General features: G+C 35.7%; 1 protein-coding gene across 1 annotated transcript in view; it reads left to right on the top strand.

Moving 5' to 3' along the window:
• Positions 1–725: 725 nt before the first annotated feature.
• Positions 726–20,122, top strand: part of abcg1 (ATP-binding cassette, sub-family G (WHITE), member 1) — a 36,000-nt gene continuing 16,603 nt past the window's right edge. The window contains exons 1-4 of the mRNA XM_059331404.1: positions 726–888; positions 6,392–6,638; positions 18,327–18,444; positions 19,392–19,524. Coding sequence (XP_059187387.1) covers positions 826–888; positions 6,392–6,638; positions 18,327–18,444; positions 19,392–19,524 — 561 coding nt within the window. The 5' untranslated portion in view covers positions 726–825. The remainder of the gene's footprint in view (positions 889–6,391; positions 6,639–18,326; positions 18,445–19,391; positions 19,525–20,122) is intronic.

The raw sequence follows: 20,122 nt of genomic DNA, 5'->3' as shown, positions 1-20,122 counted from the left end.
CGCGCCGCACGTCCAGTCTGTACAAACAATAAAAATCAAGGTTTTTTTTTTTTTTTTTGTGAAAAATCTTTTTATTGGTATTTGTAATTAAACAAAAAATAGGTTACATATTCTGTAAGTGTACACATTAACTCCCCCCTTCCCCCCAGCCCACCCGCCTATCCCACCCCATTGTCCCATATCCTCTACAAAAAAAAAAAAAAAGGAGAATACAACAGAGAAAGTAATGCAATAAGGAAAACAGGAGAGGAAAAAAAAAAAAAGGTAACAGCTGAATCGACTGCTAAAATAAAAAAAGTGTATATATGTGTATAAAATGTGTATATATGTGTATAAAATGTGTATATATGTGTATGCTATACATACACATATATACACATATATATACATATACATACACATATACATACGTACATACACACATGCATACATATATATACACACACACATACATACATACATACATACACAAACATATACACATAAATACACACATATATACATATACATACCTATAAAGTATTTAAAATAAAATAAATAAATAAATAAAAATAAATTATAATAATAATTAAAAAAAAATGAATAAATAAAAAATCAAGTTTACTTTGAACTTTGATGACCATGTTGAGCATCAGAGGGTTAAAGATTAAACCTGCAGTGGACCAGTGGGCGGGGCCGGGGCATGAGTGGGCGGAGCTAGATTATAAGTGGGCGGGGCGTGTTGTGAGTGGGCGGGGCCAGAGCTCAGGGCTGCTGTGTGTCTGTCAGCGGTGATTAGAGCGACAGGGAGCAGAGCGTCGGAGTGTTTCTGTCTCTCGGCCTGACATGGCCTGTCTGATGGCCGCCTGGTCCGTCCACAACCCCACCGTCACCAACTCCATCATCATGGTGAGTACAACACAACACAACAACAACAACAACAACAACAACACAACACAACACAGTGTGGGGAGATATTGGAGCAGGGTAAATACATTAATATCCAGTGGCTGAAAGTAACAAAGTACATTTACTCAAGTACTCTACTTAAGTACAATTTTGACTTACTTGTACTTTATTTAAGTATTTCCATTTTATGTAACTTTATACTTCTACTCCACTACATTTTAGAGGCAAATATTGTACTTTTTACTCCACTACATTTAGCTTTAGTTACTTTACAGGTCGAGATTTAACATAAAAAAAATACATTTAAAGGGATTTGACTTGTTGTTTTTTAATTAAACCTTGTAACAGTATATTAAATAGTTAAAACGATCCCTAACTTGATCAAATTACATTTGATTACTTGTGCTGCTTACATAAATACATCATAATATTAATCCAATAATATACTTATATTGATATATATAAAACACTCTGAGTGGGGTCATTCTGCATAACGAGTACTTTTACTTTTGATACTTTAAGTACATTTTGATGCTGATCATTTTTTACTTTTACTTCAGTAAGTTTTGAATGCAGGACTTTTACTTGTAGTGGAGTAATTTCACAGTGTGGTATTAGTACTTTTACTTAAGTAAGAGATCTGAATACTTCTCCCACCACTGTTAATATGGCATTAAATCTTCCAAAAATAATAATAGACATTCATTATTTGATTAAATTATTAAATTATTGGGCATTAAACATTATTTACAACACCACATCTGAACATGTTTGCATACAGGAGCATCTCAATACATCAGAATATCATGAAAAAGTCAACTTTCAGTAGTTCAAGTCAAATAGCCCCAAACAAGTATTGAGTGAATATAGATGAACACTTTTCAGAGGCCAACATTTCCATATTAAACATACTTTTTTCTGTCTTTTATAATATTCAAATTTTTTTGAGACACTGAATTTTAGGTCTTCATTAACTGTAAGCCACAATCATCATAATTAGAACAAATTAAATAAATTAAAACATGAAATGTTTAATTCTGTGTGTAATGGATTTATATAATGTGTTATTTCCACTTTTTTTAATTGCATTACTGACCTAAATACACTTCTAATCTATTATATTTAAATCTATTGAGATGCACCTGTACTTATTATTTTTATAGTTTTCTATTTATTTTACCAAACTCAATTTTTTTAAATTTTTTTAAATACTTTTTGCATGTCTTTATTCTAAACCTGAGGGGGTTGTCATGGAGTAAACTCTAACTTAAAAATAACTCTAACTTAAACTTAAAAATGAATAGAAACACAGGTTCAAGAATAAAATACATTTAAAAATAAATTAAAGGAAAATATTAGATATGAAGAAATTAATATGAAAAATAAATATGCTTGGGGAAACTAATTGGAGGGGGAAAAGTGCAGAGAAAATAATATTTCCATTATATATAAATTTAAGTCACACTCAGATGAATAATGCCTATATATGTTTTACATACAATGTTTGATCTAGTTGAATAGCATATTCATTCATTTATTGAATCTTTTTTTTTTATGTGATTTTTGATACATTTTAAAGCATATACGTTTATTTATTGAGTCTTTTTTTTTGGGGGGGGGGGGGTATTTTTTTTATTTCAGACACATTTAATAGCATTAATTCATTTATTAAGTCATTTATTTATTTTTTATTTTAGCAGCTTCTGTCCATCATATAGGATGAGCTGGGTATAAAAAAAAAAATACCTAGAATTAATAAACTAGAATTGAAAAAACATTTTTGTTAACTGAAATAATAATAAAAACTAGAGTTTTTAAAAAAACGATAACTAACTGAAAATGTATTGCGTGGTTACAAAACTAACTAAAATTATAGTGAAAATGTCCTTAGTTTTCGTTTTTGTCAACTTTTTCCATTCATAATTCAGTGTTTCTATTGGAACATGCAACACATGGTGAATATGTTTACTGAGACTGGGATGTTTACACTAGAACCAAAATTCAAAACACCAAGAACTGTAAGAGTTAATAACCTTATTGGGGCTGAGATGATAAACCAAAGGAAATAAAGGAAACATTTATTATGACCTCTTTGAATCTGGCACCAACATATAGCCCATTACAAAAAAACTAAAACTAACACTAAAACTAATAAAAACTAAACTAAAAGTAAGCATTTTCAAAAAATATAAACTAAACTAAAACTAGAAAACTCACTCTAAAAACTAACTGAAACTAACTGAATTTGAAGACAAAAATTCACAACAAAATTAAAACTAAAACTAATGAAAAATCCAAAACTAAACCACAAAGTGCACTGTGGTAGTGACCTGTCAATCATAAATCCTCACCTGCTTTATGGTCTATTTTACTCTAAATGGGACCATGATGTACTAAATAATCATGCTAAAGTATTATTATGGTTTTTACTTTTTACTCTTTTAATTCATTTTTAACTCTAGCTCTGTTTTTATTTTTTTTATTTTTTTTATTAGTACTTTACTGTTTTCATTGTTTTTTAGTTATTACTATATTTGTGTATGATTTTATTGTATTTTGATATTTGTACAGCACTTCGGTCAACTGAGGTTGTTTTTAAATGTGCTCTATGAATAAATTCTGACTTGACTTGATTAAATAATACTAATAATTAAATATTAAATAATATAAAAAAAATAATATGACATCATATTATAGATTTTGATATCAAATATTGTAATTTAATAAAATATAATATGTATAATAAAATATATAAAATATAATACAAGACAATATATAAAATGTAATTATAAAAGATAATTCAATACATTATACTATATAAAATAATATACAATATAATTGATAGAACAATCAAATAATATATATAAAGCAATATAATACAATATATTATGTTATAATATAATTTTAAAAAACTGTCGTCAAAAAATAAAATAAATTAAGTATTTTTAATTAATATACAATATAAAATAATTTTTGAGATATAATATGATAATATAAAACACAATATATTCTATTATAATATAATACAAAATTAAATATACTATATATACTATAAAATAATATGGGATCAGTGTGTGTCCGACAGTGACCTCCTGCTGCTCCTGTATGGAGGCAGATTAGAGCTCCATATGGACGCGTCAGTCACAACAGCTGACGGGTAATCTGACAACAACTTCCTGTTGTCCTCTAAACAAGCACTGCAGAATGAGATGCATGGAAACACTGTGAAAGAGTTAGAGCAGAATTATGACTGATTATTATTTTATTGATATAAGCAGAAAGACCTACGTGGTAGAGGCCGTACAGCATAGTATCACAATATTTTGTGTGGCAGTATTATATCGATCCATGGCTGCCAAGTATCGATATTTAGCGTTACGGCGGCTGTAGCGGGCTCACTTTTAGGAATATACTGTAGATACAGTTATCATATGAAACTAGAAGATCTAAGGAATCTATAGGCATAATAATGTGTCAGGATATCATAATAACGCTGCAAAGTTAGGCCCTGTTTACACGAGGACGCTTGCGGGTAAAAACGACAAAATATTTTATCTGAAGTGCCTTTCGTTTAGACGGTGACGGCGTTTTGGGGGCTTAAAAACGCAAAAATCTGAAACCACCTTCCAAAGTGTAAAAGTTAAATCCTCTCCTCCGTAGCGTGTCGTCTACACTGACAAGACACAAAACTCTGATCTGATCTGCTCACGTCACGTATGTGTTTACGTCACATACATGCTCCAGTACAGGAAAATAAACAAACGTGGGATTATTTCCATGGTGGGACCTTCAAGCTGCTCTGGCAGCTCTAATAAACTTACAGGAGTCTTTCCACCAAATGTCCAGGATATGTACAGATAGTATTAGTGAACAGAGAAGGATCTGGAATTACCTCCATCACATTCTGGATGCAGCGATTGGTGGGAGGAGCCAGACGGCTGTGAACGAGACCTGGGAGATCTAGTGATGGTGGAGAACTTTGTGGAAGGAGTAGCTGATGAAAATGTGTGGTGTGAAAACTTCTGCATGCCCAAAGATGCTCTTATGGCTTTAAGTGATGCCGCCTGGCTGCATACAATCCAATTTCACACACTTTTGCGTCACCGTATGCAGCAGATTTCCTCCTGAAAGCGATCGTCCAAACGCAGAATAAAAAAAAAAAAAGTGAAGACGTGACGCCACTTTTGCGTCTTCTGTTCAGACCGTCCTCGTGTAAACGTAGCCTTAGTTTCATTCAAAAAAAAATTCAGAGCGGTGAAGCTTAAAGTTTAAGACAGTTTATTAAAATGCTGCAGTTGTTGTCGTCCATACATGTTTGATATCAGTTCAGTTAGTTTGACTGAATACTTTGTTGGTCAGTCTGTGGGTTTGACTCTCATTGTGGAGAAATAAAAAGACTGAAGTGAGATGAATAGACTGATAATTTTCTCTTATTTGACAAAACAATTCTTGATTGAGTTTAATTTTGTGGACACAAAATGCAGTTAAACAGTTCGCAATTGCAATATGTTGTATCGCAATACTCACCATATCGCAAAATGCTTAAAATCACAATAATATCGTATTGTGACTCAAGTATGGGGATAAAATCGCATCGTGGGGCCAGAAACACTTCATGTCTGCTTATTGTTCGTTATCATCAACATTGAGGCTGTAAACCAGTGATCATCAAGCATCAAGTACATTATTTTTCTTTATTTTAAATCCAGCAGCCACAGTGTCTACTCAAAGTCTGGCTTTTGACAAATGTAGTTGACGAGCCCTTCTGTAAACCGACCAGATGATTATTTTTATGTTGATTGTTGTGACTGTGAACAAACCAAGGTTATAATAGTTTTGGATTTTTCATTAGTTTTAGTTTTAGTTTTAATTTCGTTGTGAATTTTTGTTTTCAAATTCAGTTAGTTTTAGTTAGTTTTTAGAGTGAGTTTTCTAGTTTTAGTTTCGTTTTTATTTTTTTGAAAATGCTTAGTTTTAGTTTAGTTTTTATTAGTTTTAGTGTTAGTTTTAGGTTTTTTTGTAATGGGCTATGTGTTGGGTGCCAGATTCAAAGAGGTCATAATAAATGTTTCCTTTATTTCCTTTGGTTTATCATCTCAGCCCCAATAAGGTTATTAACTCTTACAGTTCTGGGTGTTTTGAATTTTGTTTCGAGTGTAGACATCCCAGTCTCAGTAAACATATTCACCATGTGTTGCATGTTCAAATAGAAACACTGAATTATGAATGAAAAAACAAAAACTAAGGACATTTTCACTATAATTTTAGTTAGTTTTAGTTAGTTTTGTAACCACGCAATACAGTTTCAGTTAGTTATCGTTTTTTTAAAAACTCTAGTTTTTATTTTTATTTCAGTTAACGAAAATCTTTTTTCAATTCTAGTTTTCGTTATTTCGTTAGTTTTCGTTAACTATAAAAACCTTGGAACAAACTGAATAAATCCTCTCAGGTGAGCCAGTCATTATGATTCAGATAATCATCATGAATATATTCAAACCCTCAGAACACCAACGGGCCCCCAGACCTCATGTTGGATCCACGGACGGTATGTGTTTGTATGGACGAGGTGGTCAAGAAGCGGCCGGCGGGCAGCCAGCAGACGCCGCTGCTGCAGGGACACCTGAAGAAGGTGGAGAACAACCTGACGGAGGCCCAGAGGTTCTCCTCGTTACCTCGGAGACCAGCGGTCAACATCGAGTTCAAGGACGTCTCGTACTCCGTCAGAGATGGACCCTGGTGGAGGAAGAAAGGTACGGCACCTCATGATTACCGTATTTTCCGCACTATAAGGCGCACCGGAGTATAAGCCGCAGCAGCTAAATTGAATGATGTGTACATATATAAGCCGCACTGGACTATAAGCCACAGGTGTTTTAATGTTTAATTACCATATGTAAGAGTTCGTGCACAGAGGGGATTGTGGGGAAAGAGATGGCTGCTTGAGGAAGCTTCTTTTACAGCCAGATTGACTGTCTTTAACTTAAAAGCTGCATCATATGCATTTCTACGTTTGTTTTCCATAATGAGGGTTTGTGCATGAAAACTTCCTTTGCACAAACTATCTCGCTCTCATAATGTCGTTCTGTCTCTCGTTCTGTCTCTCGTTCTGTCTCTCGTACCACTCTCGGTTTCACTTTCACTTTTGCGCGCTACCTGTTTCACTCTTTTCCGGCGCCCTGCCAGATTGGCTCGGGGTCCTTCGTCTGCCGCTGATTACGTCACACAAAACGCTACGGCACGGCGACTCCGACAAACTAAGTAGCTTTCGACACAAATACACACAGACAAGTGAAAAATAGCTTAAAAGTATCTGAAGGACCCCGAGCCGATCTGGTAGTACACCTGCCTCCAGCTTTTCCTGCTGGAGCCCGCCGCTCCTCGCGGACCGGTCATAGAGCCCATAGAGTTAAAGTTGGTGGACTGTAACCTGTAAAATCCATAGATTTAGGAGGTAACCTAGTGGCCGTTAGCTGTAAAAATCCATAGATTAGCCGCATCGTTATATAAGCCGCAGAATCGAAAAATGGGGGAAAAGGCGCGGCTTATAGTCTGAAAATTACGGTAGTTTATAATCACTTCACTGTTGTTGATGCTGGACATTATTTTCGGTGTTTTTTTTCATCCAACATAATCAGAAAACACTTAAAAAGACTTATATCTAAAAGTTGATGTTCATCCTGATGGTCAGAATAATAAATCTGTGTATTTTTAACTTTACTCTGCTGCAGGAGGCAGATCTGAGGTCTGTGAACACAAACTACAGTCCCCTCATTGTGTTACAGACCAAAATATAGAGTTCAAAATTGTTGTAACTACGCAACGGGGCGTCAAATATGTTGGGGTATCTAGTTACAGATACCAATTGCCTCCATCACGGGTCACCAAAAATATTGGGAATTAAGGATGGTTCTTTTATGAATAAATGATGACCTTTCACAGGGCGAATATGTTAATAAAAGGGCGTTATCATAAATGCTATCCCTCCCATAAGGATACCAAATATGTAGGGATGAACCTGAGCAACACTGGTGTGGATCTCACGGTTCAAAAGTGTGATTAGATGGCTATAAGAATTATTAATAATAATCATAAATAATTATTAATTATAAGAAATTATATGACTTGATTTACTCTGAGTCATAGCTCGTAGGGGCACCATCTGTAAGAACAGAAAAATATAGCCAATTCACCTAAATCAGTCTCATAAAGTTATTAAACTATCAATTTGGAATACTGATTATTAATGATGAATATAATTATAATCAAATTACCATATTAGTATTTAATAGTGGTTGAAGGAATCGTGAATTCTTGACATAGTAGAGGTCAGCATATCGTTCATAATGTACAACATTAAATAGACAGCATTCGTAATCAAAAGGTATTTATTCTAAACAAGTAAAGCAAATAAAAGCACACATCTATAAAATAGATAACTACATTACAAAAGAGAGGGAACGTGTGTGTGTGTGTGTGTGTGTGTGTTGTAGGTTGGAGTTCCTCACACAATGAGTCGTAAAACTCCAGCTGTGAAGCCAGGTGACTAGGCTTTGCCCTGGTCATGTGAACTGTTATAAACTGTGTTTAGTTCCAGTTAATTTAAAATATATCATGTGAAAATCAGTGTATGAGCAGGTCAAAGGTTAGTATAGTTAGCTGCATATAAGACTGACTGTCTGTATGAAGCAAGATTAACATACAACTTTGATTGTAACACGAATATCACATAAATATACTTAAAACACACATTTAAACCAAATCATTAATTACAGGTCAAATCCTTGCTGCTAAAGTCCTTGCTGATTGCTTGTCTAAGCCCAGTTACATTACTCACGAATCCAGTTGAAAAGGGGGAGATCCTTTTTCAGTGGCCGGCGTGGAAGAAGGAAGTTGGGTTCAATAATTTGCTGTCTTGCAAATTAAGTTGCTGGTTGTCCTTGTTGTTGAGTTAAGCTTTCTCTGGTAGTATTAATGAACTTTGTGTTCATTAAGGCGACTTCGGTGCGCAGAGAAGGTCAAAGTTGCAGTTGTTTCAGAATTCCTTATGGAAGGAGATTCTGAATGAAGTCTCACCCTCAGTTGCATTCATTCATTCATTCATTTAGTCCACAAATGTTAAAGTCCACAAATGAACCCAAGATTCACCTGTAGTACAATCCCAACAAAATGCTACCTGGACTGTTTGAACCGTAGACACCGGCCCAACAAATCAAGAGTCAGTTACATCACAGCCCTGTTTTATAGAATCAAATAACTAATTAAAACCAAAAGAACAAATATCAGCATGATAAGAGCTACCTAAAATGACAGAAAAAATGTTGAAACATTTATTTACCTGTACTTTGATTTTTTTTTTTCAGTCATGTCCCATCCACTAACATGAGGCACGTTTCCATTAAGTACTTTTCCATCTAGTGAGCCGCTATGGCTGTGGCTTGGGAGAGAGGATCCGCCCAACTTAGCTGCTCAGGTAGCGGCTCAGAAAGTATGTGCCTCAAGTACGTACTTTCTGAGGCGATTTTGCGCATGCGTGATTCATTTGCAAACTGGTGCAAAATGGACGCTGAGGGGTTAACATCTCCTGCTCCGACTGCAGCTGGGAGAGACTGCTGCGGGAGGACTGGGCCGCTTGTGAGTGCTTTGGGACGGCGCCTGCTACTCGTTAAGAAGGTTAGGAACGAGTCTCCAAAAGTCTCCAATAACACCAGAAAAGGTCGCTAGATTTGTCGCCAGTTGCTTTTTTGAAAAAGAGTCTCTAGAGGTGTGTGAATAGTCTCTAAATGTAGAGACAAAGTCACTAAGATGGCAACACTGCTTGCTGCGTCGGTCTGTTGTCACATTCGAACTCCGTTGGTTAGCTGCTACAAAAGTACCTGTATGGGAACAGAGGCCGAGGGGAACTAACTAGTGGGCGGAGCAAAAACACTCAGCCGCTTTCCAAAAAGTACTCAGTGGAAACACACCTATGCAGGGGGCGGGGTTTATAACCTATAGAACCCTAGAGGAAAGCAGGCCGGTTGCAGAAGGAATCAAAAATAAATACACAAGAAAACTTTAAACACTGCAAGAGTTGTAATCTGTTTTGAACATGCTGCCAAAACCCAAAATATACATTATATCAATCAATCAATCATCAATCAAACTTTATTTATATAGCGCTTTTCATACATATAAATGCAACTCAAAGTGCTTTACAACATTATATTATAATTTTATACATATACATAATTTATTTGATCCCTGAGTGACAAGTTGTTATCATATCAAGACAACATTTAAACATTAAAATAAAAAAAAGTCCTGGAAGAGGATGTCGCCTTTTTTGCAGGCTAGTTTTCTTCAGAATCTGTGTTCTTATTGGCAGTCCATTTTTTTTAGTGTGCATCGTCAGTGTTTGTATAAAAATAATTGCTCAATACTGCAGCCGGCCACTAGGGGGGTGATCCAGATGTTTTGCCATGTCGTTCATCTTTATAAACAGTATGTGGTTCAGGCCTAGAGGTTTCTGCTTGGTTCGAGGGCAGAACTCGTTTCCCTGATGTCAGAATTTTAAGGGTAATCTATTGGTGATTTTATCTGTCCAGGGAATTAACACGTGTTTGTGTTGCTGCTGTTTATTCCTCCTGATGCAAATTCATAAAAAGCAGAACAGGCACGTACTGCTGTTTTGTTTAGTTAAATGCATTTCGTCATCCTCTACCCTGATGTCAACTTATTGCACAACCTGTTTATAATATAGTCTATACATCACTGACAGAGTCTCGAGTCAAATGACTTGGACTGAAGTCAGACTCAAGACTTGATCAGTGGTGGAAAAAGTATTCAGATCCATTACTTAAGTTAAAGTACTAATCAGGCTGTCTAATTCTTCAAGAGCTAACAGACTAACTGAATTTCCCCCCGGGGATAAATAAAGTAATTTTGAATATTGTATTTGAATTTGAATTAATACCGCACTGTGAAATTACTTCACTACAAGTAAAAGTCCTGCATTCAAAACTTACTGAAGTAAAAGTACAAAAGTATCAGCATCAAAGTACTCATTATGCAGAATGGACCCACTGAGATTGTTTTATATATTCCAAATATATTATTTGATTATTTGTATTGATGCATATATATAAGCAGTATTTTGTTTTTGTAAAGATAGAGCTCATTTTAACTATGTAATATAGGCCTACTGTTATGAGGTTTAAAATTTCTAATCACTTTAAATTAATCATTTTTTTTATGTTTAATCTCAACCTGAAAAGTAACTAAAGCTGTCAGCTAAATGTAGTGGAGTAAAAAGTACAATATTTTCCTCAAAATGGAGTGAAGTAGTACCTAAAAATTGAATTTAAGTACAGTACTTGAGTAAATGTACATTCCACCACTGGACTTGACCAATAATTCATGATTTCACTTTCACTTGAACCCACAGGTTAGGTATTGTTGCACCTAAACAGAGAGAAAAAAATTAAAAATAAATAACAGTATAAGTAAAAGTTTCTCTCTTTAAGGAACTGAAACTTAAACTCATCGTTAAACAAACTTTATTCAAAATGGACAGAAATAAAATAAAAGTCACTGAAACCGTCTCTGTTCCAACCAGCTCATTACATCAAGTAATAAACAGAGGGCAGAAGTTTTCACTTTGAAGACAATAATAAATAATTTATATCTAATTATTGGACTTGTAATCTGTAATATGGCATCATATTTTCAGGACGTTCTCAGGTACAATAAAATAATTTGTAAATGTTCTTTTAGTCTTCAGTTTGTTTGTTTGTTTGTTTATAATCCAAAGTACAAGCATCTCAAACTATACTACACTAACAGTAAATGAACTCTTTTTTTTCTTCTATTTTTATTTCTGCTTTTCGTACACAAGTGTGTGTGTGTGTGTGTGTGTGTGTGTGTGTGTGTGTGTGTGTGTGTGTGTCTGTGTCTGTGTGTGTGTGTGTCTGTGTGTGTGTGTTTGTTCTTTGGATTATCAACCTGTAATCTGTTAATCTCTGCTGTAAATAGCTGCAGGTCAGATTAGAAGCCGCTCCGTTGCTCAAGACCAAATAAAACACAAACAACAGAAAATAAACAAAAACAATAAACGTCTCAACTTCATATTTATACTTTGATTGTATAATAAATTTAATCTGTGAGATTATAAACAACATCCAGCTCTTTAACAAACGTTTAAAAGTTAGAAACAAACTATGTAAAAGTCTGATTTATGCCCAGAAAATGTATCACTGAGTGTATTAAGAATATAGACACAAAAATGTAGATTTCAGAATAAAATACAATTTACTATTGAATATATTAGTGTATATTTTAGATGCTGATATACAAAATAATTTTGGATAATGTTCCTTATATTAATTATATTTTTCACAAATATATTGAATAAAACAATAAATAATTAATAAAAGAACAACGAATCACAGAAACCCCCAAAATAAAACAAACTAAATAAATAAGTTTAATTAATAATATTGTATAAAACAAATAGATGTGACAATAAACGCAGACTCGTGCAGAAATGTTTTGTCTTGTTCAGTTTAAAATATTTATTCAATTTTATTTTATTTATTTATTTTTGCGCCTCCTTAAATAAGCCTTTAGAAACAATAAATAAATAATAATAAAAAAATAAAATTGATCTTTGCTACGAATGAAGAATAAAAAAAAACATACTTAATAATGTAAACATAATGTATTAAAATGTTTATTTAATGATTTTTGCAGTATATTTATATTTAAATCAGGGATGTAGTAGTGAAGAAGATCAGTCTGACCTGAATCAAGTTCAGGTTTCTGATGTTGTGATTATTAATCAGTAAAATAAACAAATTAACACTGGATACAGTGACATACACTGTAAAAAATAATCTGTTTAATTCACAGTAAAATACCGGCAGCTGTGGTTGCCAGAATATCATCGTAAAAAATACAGTGAGTGGGTTTTCTACTGTAAATTTAAATGTGAATATCAGCAAAAACTGTAATTTAGACTGAAAAGTCCCGTTATTATTAGGGTAAATGTGTCATTTTGACATTATGATATTTCTCCATTAATTTTACATGAAAATGTTATATTTTTACAGCAGAACTGTGAGTTTCCTACAGTTCATGACAGTAAAAGTAAAAATTGTGCTATTCCTTGATTTACGGTAATTAAAAGTGCCTACTACGGTGATACACAATTTTTTATTTTACGCCCCATTCCTGATGCAATTTGACAGTTTTACTTTAATTTCTACAAACATTTTTTACAGTGTACTTTCTCCTCACATTACTTGAAAGTAAATGAACACACGTACAACATGTACTCACTGTTCTGTGGACACAAGTGTCATGTTTCCTCTTTGTTCCCATCAGAGTTTCAGTGAGAAAGACACCTGCTCAGGTGAGAGGAGCTCCGCCTCCGCACAACAATGAGGTTCACCTGTCTGTCAAAGTACTCACTGTGGCATGCAGCATGTTCATTCAGAAATTTTATTGAGTAGGATAAACCCCTTGAGAGGAATCCTCTGGTTTTCGAGGGGGTCCTAAAGTACATTACAAAACAAAACACTCAACAATTTACAGACATACAACAACAAAGACAACAGGCATCAACACAAACATAACAAACAAAAAATGAACACAAGAATGAACACAAGAATAAACACAACCTATCAAATTGAAAAATTACATAATTTTATCTGAAACATGTGCAGTTTAACTCAAAATAAGAAGACAGGGCATATTTAAAACTATGAAAAGACGTCAATGATCGTATGTTTACAGGAAGATTATTCCTCTGATGGTGCTTTGAACATAAATGCTTTTTTACCAATTGTTTTATTCACTGTAGGAATGAAAAAATAAGTACTGAGATGAGTGTCTTAATTGATATGTTGAGGAATATGGAATCAAAAATTGTTGTAAATAAACAGGATAATTGCAATGTGTACAACTAGTACAAAATACTTCATCAAGACATGTCACCCTGACCTCTGAAGTTCTGATTATCTTGATTACCTTAACTTAAGTCTGAGGATGTCTCTGAGATTGAGGCAAATTTAAAATGTGTTTCAGACGGGGGTGGGTGCTTGCGGTGCCTGTGGGGGAAGAGAAGTTGTTTTTTATTTATTATTTTTTATTATTTATTGTTGTTTGCACTTAAAAAACATACAATTGTTAGGAAATAACAGTACAAGAAACAGTAAAAGAAAATGCAGGAAAGATCAAAAAGCCCAAAGGGCTTATATACGCGACCCTCCCTCTTAAACCTATAAGTAACTATTCTTTACTTAAATTACATAGCTAGATGATGAATAAAAAAACACAAACAAAATTTAAACAAAACAAATACAAAGGTGTAGAACATCTATTGGGATTTTTTGAGCTTGGTCTTAAAAGTATTTAAAGAGGAACATGATTCTGTTAGATGTTTTATGTCATTCCACAGCACCTTGATAGAAACACACCCAATCCCTCTGGGGCCTTTTTTTGTAATGGAGACACGCAGAGTGAGCGGCCATTAGAGAGGGCGTGGCCAGAAGCTTTCCCAAAGGCCACTTTTTACCCTAATGGAAACGCGCATTTGTCTCTGGTCGGGCAATCGACATACTGGTGTAGGTCAAGTCATGTTTTCTCCCCAGTGATAACAGTGGAAGTGTTAGGCTGCTGCATCAATATCCTTGCACCAGTGGCATGTATGACGTGAGCAGCTGCCTCCGCATCAGCTGATGGAGGAATGTAAACAGCAATCGCCATGGCAGCCGAAAAACTCCGGCAGATAATAAGGACGATGCCCGTGTTGGGATTGTGCGACATGTGGACTAAGGTTCATTTGTATATTTGAACTGACGTGAATTAAAATGCAGCAGCATTTTAATTTGGCATCCGGGGCCTCCATATTGAGTTTCTGGCCAGAAAACCTCCCTCTCTCCTCCCCATGATGCCTGGCGTTTATGACCATTACAGATGTGTGATCACTCCATTGGTCAGGAAGACCTTTGACACCACTAGCCTGGCTAACACCAGACTAATCTCAAATGAGGTCTAGTCTGGCAACGAGCAATGCTTTTCTCCGCAGAGGAGGTGTGGTTTACGATCCTCCGGAGCCGTTTATTGGACGCTTAGAATGTCTATCAAAGCGTCTGTAGGTAGCTCTTAGCCAATCAGATCAGTTATACCAGATGACGACGTAGAGCAACAGAAATTGATGTTTGTTGTGTGTGTGTCTGTGAGAGAGTGTTGCTTGCTGCTTTGCTTCTCCAGTTCTCGCTTTCTGCAAGAGTATTTATTTTCACGCTTTATTCTCCCTCATGTCATTCAGCCACACACATCCACTGATTTTATGGGCAATAAACAAGCTGCTGCGGGTCTCTGGGGGCTCCGCTGTCCCCCGGCTCGTAGCCAGATCACCGGCGGTGACCGGCGGTCTCGCCGGTGCGGCGCTACGAGCCGGCGCTACCGGTGATCTGGCTACGAGCCGGGGGACAGCGGAGCTGCCGAGAGACCTTTCGCCTTTCAACTTTCGCTCTTAACTATTTAAAATACCATCTACAGCTAAAGAGAGTTTCGCGTCTGCAGCAGCCATGTTGGATCCGGAAAACTACAAGCTTCCGTCTGCCGAGTAGTACGCGTCATCGTCTTGCCGTCCCTCCCCGTTCTGTGATTGGATCCCTAAAACAGGGCTAAGAAACCTCTCTAGTTTCCAGACCCTTTCGCAGTTCGAAATTAAATCAAGCGTGCAAGGCAGTCTGGGTATACCCAGGCTATGACACCACATGGGATCTACTGTAAAGAGCCAAGACTCCAGTTTATCTCTTTCTCCTCTCCTCTCCTCTCCTCTGCCTTCCTTGGCGATAACACTGGCCATCAGGAGGGGACACAGGACTGTTTCCTCCAGAGCCCCCCTCTTCCCTCACCTCCGGCATCTCAGGTTTGAGGCCTCCTCTAGTAAACCTTCTCTCCTGACTGCTCTGCACATCAAAAGTTGGATTAATGAACACAAAGTTCATTACAACTGCCAGGGAAACTGCCTCAACAACGTCTGTCAAGATGAGACTAGTGGGTTCCCATAGAACCCTTTTCCACCCAGATATCTTGAACCAATGATAAACTCTGAAGGGAAAATAACTGAAAAAAATCTGATGTTCCGCCAGCGGGTCAGTTAAAGGGGTTACTGCAGTTCATTGTCACTAATCTGACTGTGAGCTGCTGCTGAGTTTACCTGACATGCATCGCTGAGTCAAGTCCACTCAGGTTATTTATATCGAGAGGTTTAAAAACAACCTGCAGGGAAGCAAGTGAGTGTAATACAGATGTAATAGTGATACAAAGTAACCCAGAGAGAACCAGTGAGTTGTTATCCTGGATTTAAAAAAAAAGACATTGGATGGTGAAGAAAGAAAAAGTTTGGACACTGTGGATGAAAACAATGCATCAATATATACAGACAAATATACAAATATAACAGATCTTTTACCAGTGTGTACAGTGTTTATCATTACTACAGTACAGTGTGTATTATTACTACAGTACAGTGTCTATTATTACTGCAGTACAGTGTGTATTATTACTGCAGTACAGTGTGTACATTCTGTATTGTTTGAGGTTACTGTGGTTCAGCAGATTCAATCCAGTCAATCAGATTAAACCTGATAATCTCATTAAACAGTGTTCAGGTCTTTGGTTTCCACGGTAACTGCCATCAGTAGATAAACACTGCAGGACAGCATCATCATCTTTGGTTTCCACGGTAACTGCCATCAGTAGATAAACACTGCAGGACAGCATCATCATCTTTGGTTTCCATGGTAGCCACATTTCTATGGTTAATGTGATGGCGCTTGTTTGGATTCTTTTTCATTAAATCGAACAAAACAGACGACAGAACTGCTTCAGATTTGAATTTTACCTGATCTGTTGTTGTTGTTTATTTAGTTTGGATAGTTTACTAGTAAGTTGGTTGGTGAGTGAGTGAGTGAGTGAGTGAGTGAGTGAGTGAGTGAGTGAGTGAGTGAGATCCTGTCCGGTGACATTTGCAATGTTGCACTTTCTGGTGCACTGTAAAAAAATGTTTGTAGAAATTACAGTAAAACACTGTCAAATTGCATCAGGAATGGGGCGTAAAATTAAAAATTGTTTATCACCGTAGTAGGCACTTGTAATTACCGTAAATCAAGGAATAACACAATTTTTACTTTTACTGTCATGAACTGTAGGAAACGCACAGTTTTGCTGTAAAAATATAACATTTTCATGTAAAGTTAATGGAGATTTGCCATGATGTGTGAATGAATGACACAATTACCTTAAAAATAACGAGAAAATTCAGTCTAAATTAGTTTTTGCTGATATTTAAATTTACAGTAGAAAACCCCCTCACTGTATTTTTTTACGGTGAAGTTCTGGCAACCACAGCTGCCGGTAATTTACCGTAAATTAAACAGATTATTTTTTTACAGTGTGTTTCACGGGCAGATTGCCACCACCAGTGTAGGAATGATTGATTAATACATATTTAACAATCTACATGTGAAATTTAATTTATGTACATGGACATTTACATGTCTAATTACAATACGGAAGCAACTCAAAAGAAAGCAGTAAGAACGATTGAGCGACACTCGACGATCTTAAAAAGTGTGTCTGTAGTTTCACTGTACTGTATTTTATTGTGAAGGACAGAAGCAACGATGGTTAATAACACTGATATCTATTGGGCTTTTCCAGAAACATCCAATTTCCCTCCAGAAATCAGCATCGCTCATTGTTTTCAGCAAGGAGATGGAAGTGACCGATTCGTGATAATGATAACAAGGTTATTATAGTTAACGAAAACTAACAAAATAACAAAAACTAAAATTGAAAAAACATTTTTGTTAACTGAAATAAAAATAAAAACAAGAGTTTTACTAACTGAAACTGTATTGTGTGGTTACAAAACTAACTAAAATTATAGAGAAAATGTCCTTAGTTTTCGTCTTTGTCAACTTTTTTCATACATAATTCAGTGTTTCTATTTCAACATGTAGGAACACATGGTGAATATCTTTACTGAGACTGGGATGTTTACACTCCAACCACAATAAACCACAGGAAATAAAGGCACATACCCATTACAAAAAAACTAAAACTAACACAAAAACTAATAAAAACTAAACTAAAACTAGCAAACTCACTCTAAAAACTAACTAAAACTAACTGAATTTGAAAACAAAAATTCACAACGAAATTAAAACTAAAACTAATGAAAAATCCAAAACTATTATAACCTTGGTTCAGGTGTGTTCAGGTGAGTTCAGGTTTGTGTGTGTCAGATTCAGGTGAAACCAAACGGAGAGGAAAACCTCCAAACTGAGGTGAAACCCGACTCGAAGACTGGAGGATTGGAGGACAAAGAGTTGTCCTCAGCCGGGCTGGGAACCTGCAAACTGATTGTTTCTGTTCTGTCTCAGGTTACAAAACTCTGCTCAAAGGGATTTCTGGGAAATTTACCAGCGGGGACCTGGTCGCCATCATGGGGCCCTCAGGAGCCGGGAAGTCCACCCTCATGAATATCCTGGCCGGGTACAGGTGGGCACCGCCCTGCTCCGTCTCAGTCACTCCATTCTGTTGTTTCTAGTCAGTGGTGGAATGTAAATACACTACCGGTCAAAAGTTTTAGAACACCCCAATTTTTCCAGTTTTTTATTGAAATTCAAGCAGTTCAAGTCAAATGAACAGCTTGAAAGGGTCCAAAGGTAAGTGGTGAACTGCCAGAGGTAAATAAAAAAAGGTAAGCTTAACCAAAACTGAAAAATAATGTACATTTCAGAATTATACAAGTAGGCCTTTTTCAGGGAACAAGAAATGGGTTAACAACTTAACTCTATGGAGTCTTGGGCTATTTTGTCCATTTTTTAATTCATTTCATGTCTTTGTAAGTCATTTTGTGTATTTTTGTGTCTTTTTTGGTCATTTTGTGTCTTTTTTTAGTCCTTTAGTTCAACATAAAATGTGATTTTGAATCTTTTATTTACTTTCAAAACACTATCATGCTCAATAAAGAATTTTAAATGTTGCAAATGTGCATTAATTTCAGAGCACACTGAGACATTAAACTGCATCATTTTCATTTTCACCATCAAGTTGGTGTGTTCTAAAACTTTTGACCAGTAGTGTACATGCATCAATAATAATCCAGTAATATATTTAGAATATATAAAACAGTCTGATTGGGTCTATTCTGCATAATTAGTACTTTTACTTTACATCTTCCACCACTGATATGTATGTATGTAATATTAAAGTTTATTTTACACAAAGTGTAGTTTTCTTTCTATAAAAAAGGAGAAGCCCAATAGATATCTTAGTTTCTGACAGTGTATATAATTTTTTTTTTTTAAAGTTTAACATACTGTATACATGGCGTGTGTTCATTCACTGATGGGTTAAATGCAGAGGTTGAATTTCCCCGTTGTGGGACTAATAAGGAAATCTTAATCTTAAAACATATATTTTTATAACGTATGTGTTCACAGGGAGACGGGGATGAAGGGTGAGATCCTGATCAACGGGCAGCCCAGAGACCTGCGCTCCTTCAGGAAGGTTTCTTGTTACATCATGCAGGACGACATGCTGCTGCCTCACCTCACCGTCCAGGAGGCCATGATGGTACTGCAACTACTTCACTTTACTGCACTAGAAGTACTGCACTCTGCACAGATGCACAGTGTTAAAATTCTCTTTTATCTACAGTAAATGTAAAGTATTAAAGTGTAAAAATGTCCCTGCTCGCTTTGACATTATGACACATGCTTTAATGTTCAATTATCGACCAATGATTATTTTCACTTTGGATTAATCTGCTGATTAATTTCTACATTCAGCGATTGATTGTTTGGTTTGAGAAAAAAAAAGGGAAAATAGTGACAACATTATTAATGGTAAATAACTAAATAAAAAAGTGAAACATATAAATAAAAAACAACAAATCAATAAGAAACTGTACTTATAATAATTATAATTATGTGTGTGAAACATGTATCTGGAGGAGTGTGTGTGTGTAGCGAAAATCGCATGAAGTTACTTGTGTGTGTGTGTGTGTGCGCGCGCCTGTGTGTTTGAAGCATGTGTATGCATGTGTGAGGAGTGTGCGCGCCTACGCGCATGTGTGTGTGTGTGTCTGTGTATCTGTAACTGCAATCCCATAAACATCAAAGGCAATCAGATCAAAGCAATCAACAGAATTAACTGACACCTGTTCCAGCAC

The sequence above is a fragment of the Centropristis striata genome, chromosome 4 (genome assembly GCF_030273125.1).
Source record: "Centropristis striata isolate RG_2023a ecotype Rhode Island chromosome 4, C.striata_1.0, whole genome shotgun sequence".
Classification (NCBI taxonomy): Eukaryota; Metazoa; Chordata; class Actinopteri; order Perciformes; family Serranidae; genus Centropristis; species Centropristis striata.
The sequence above is the reverse complement of the archived record's forward strand: the minus strand, read 5'-3'. Positions and strand labels throughout refer to the sequence as shown.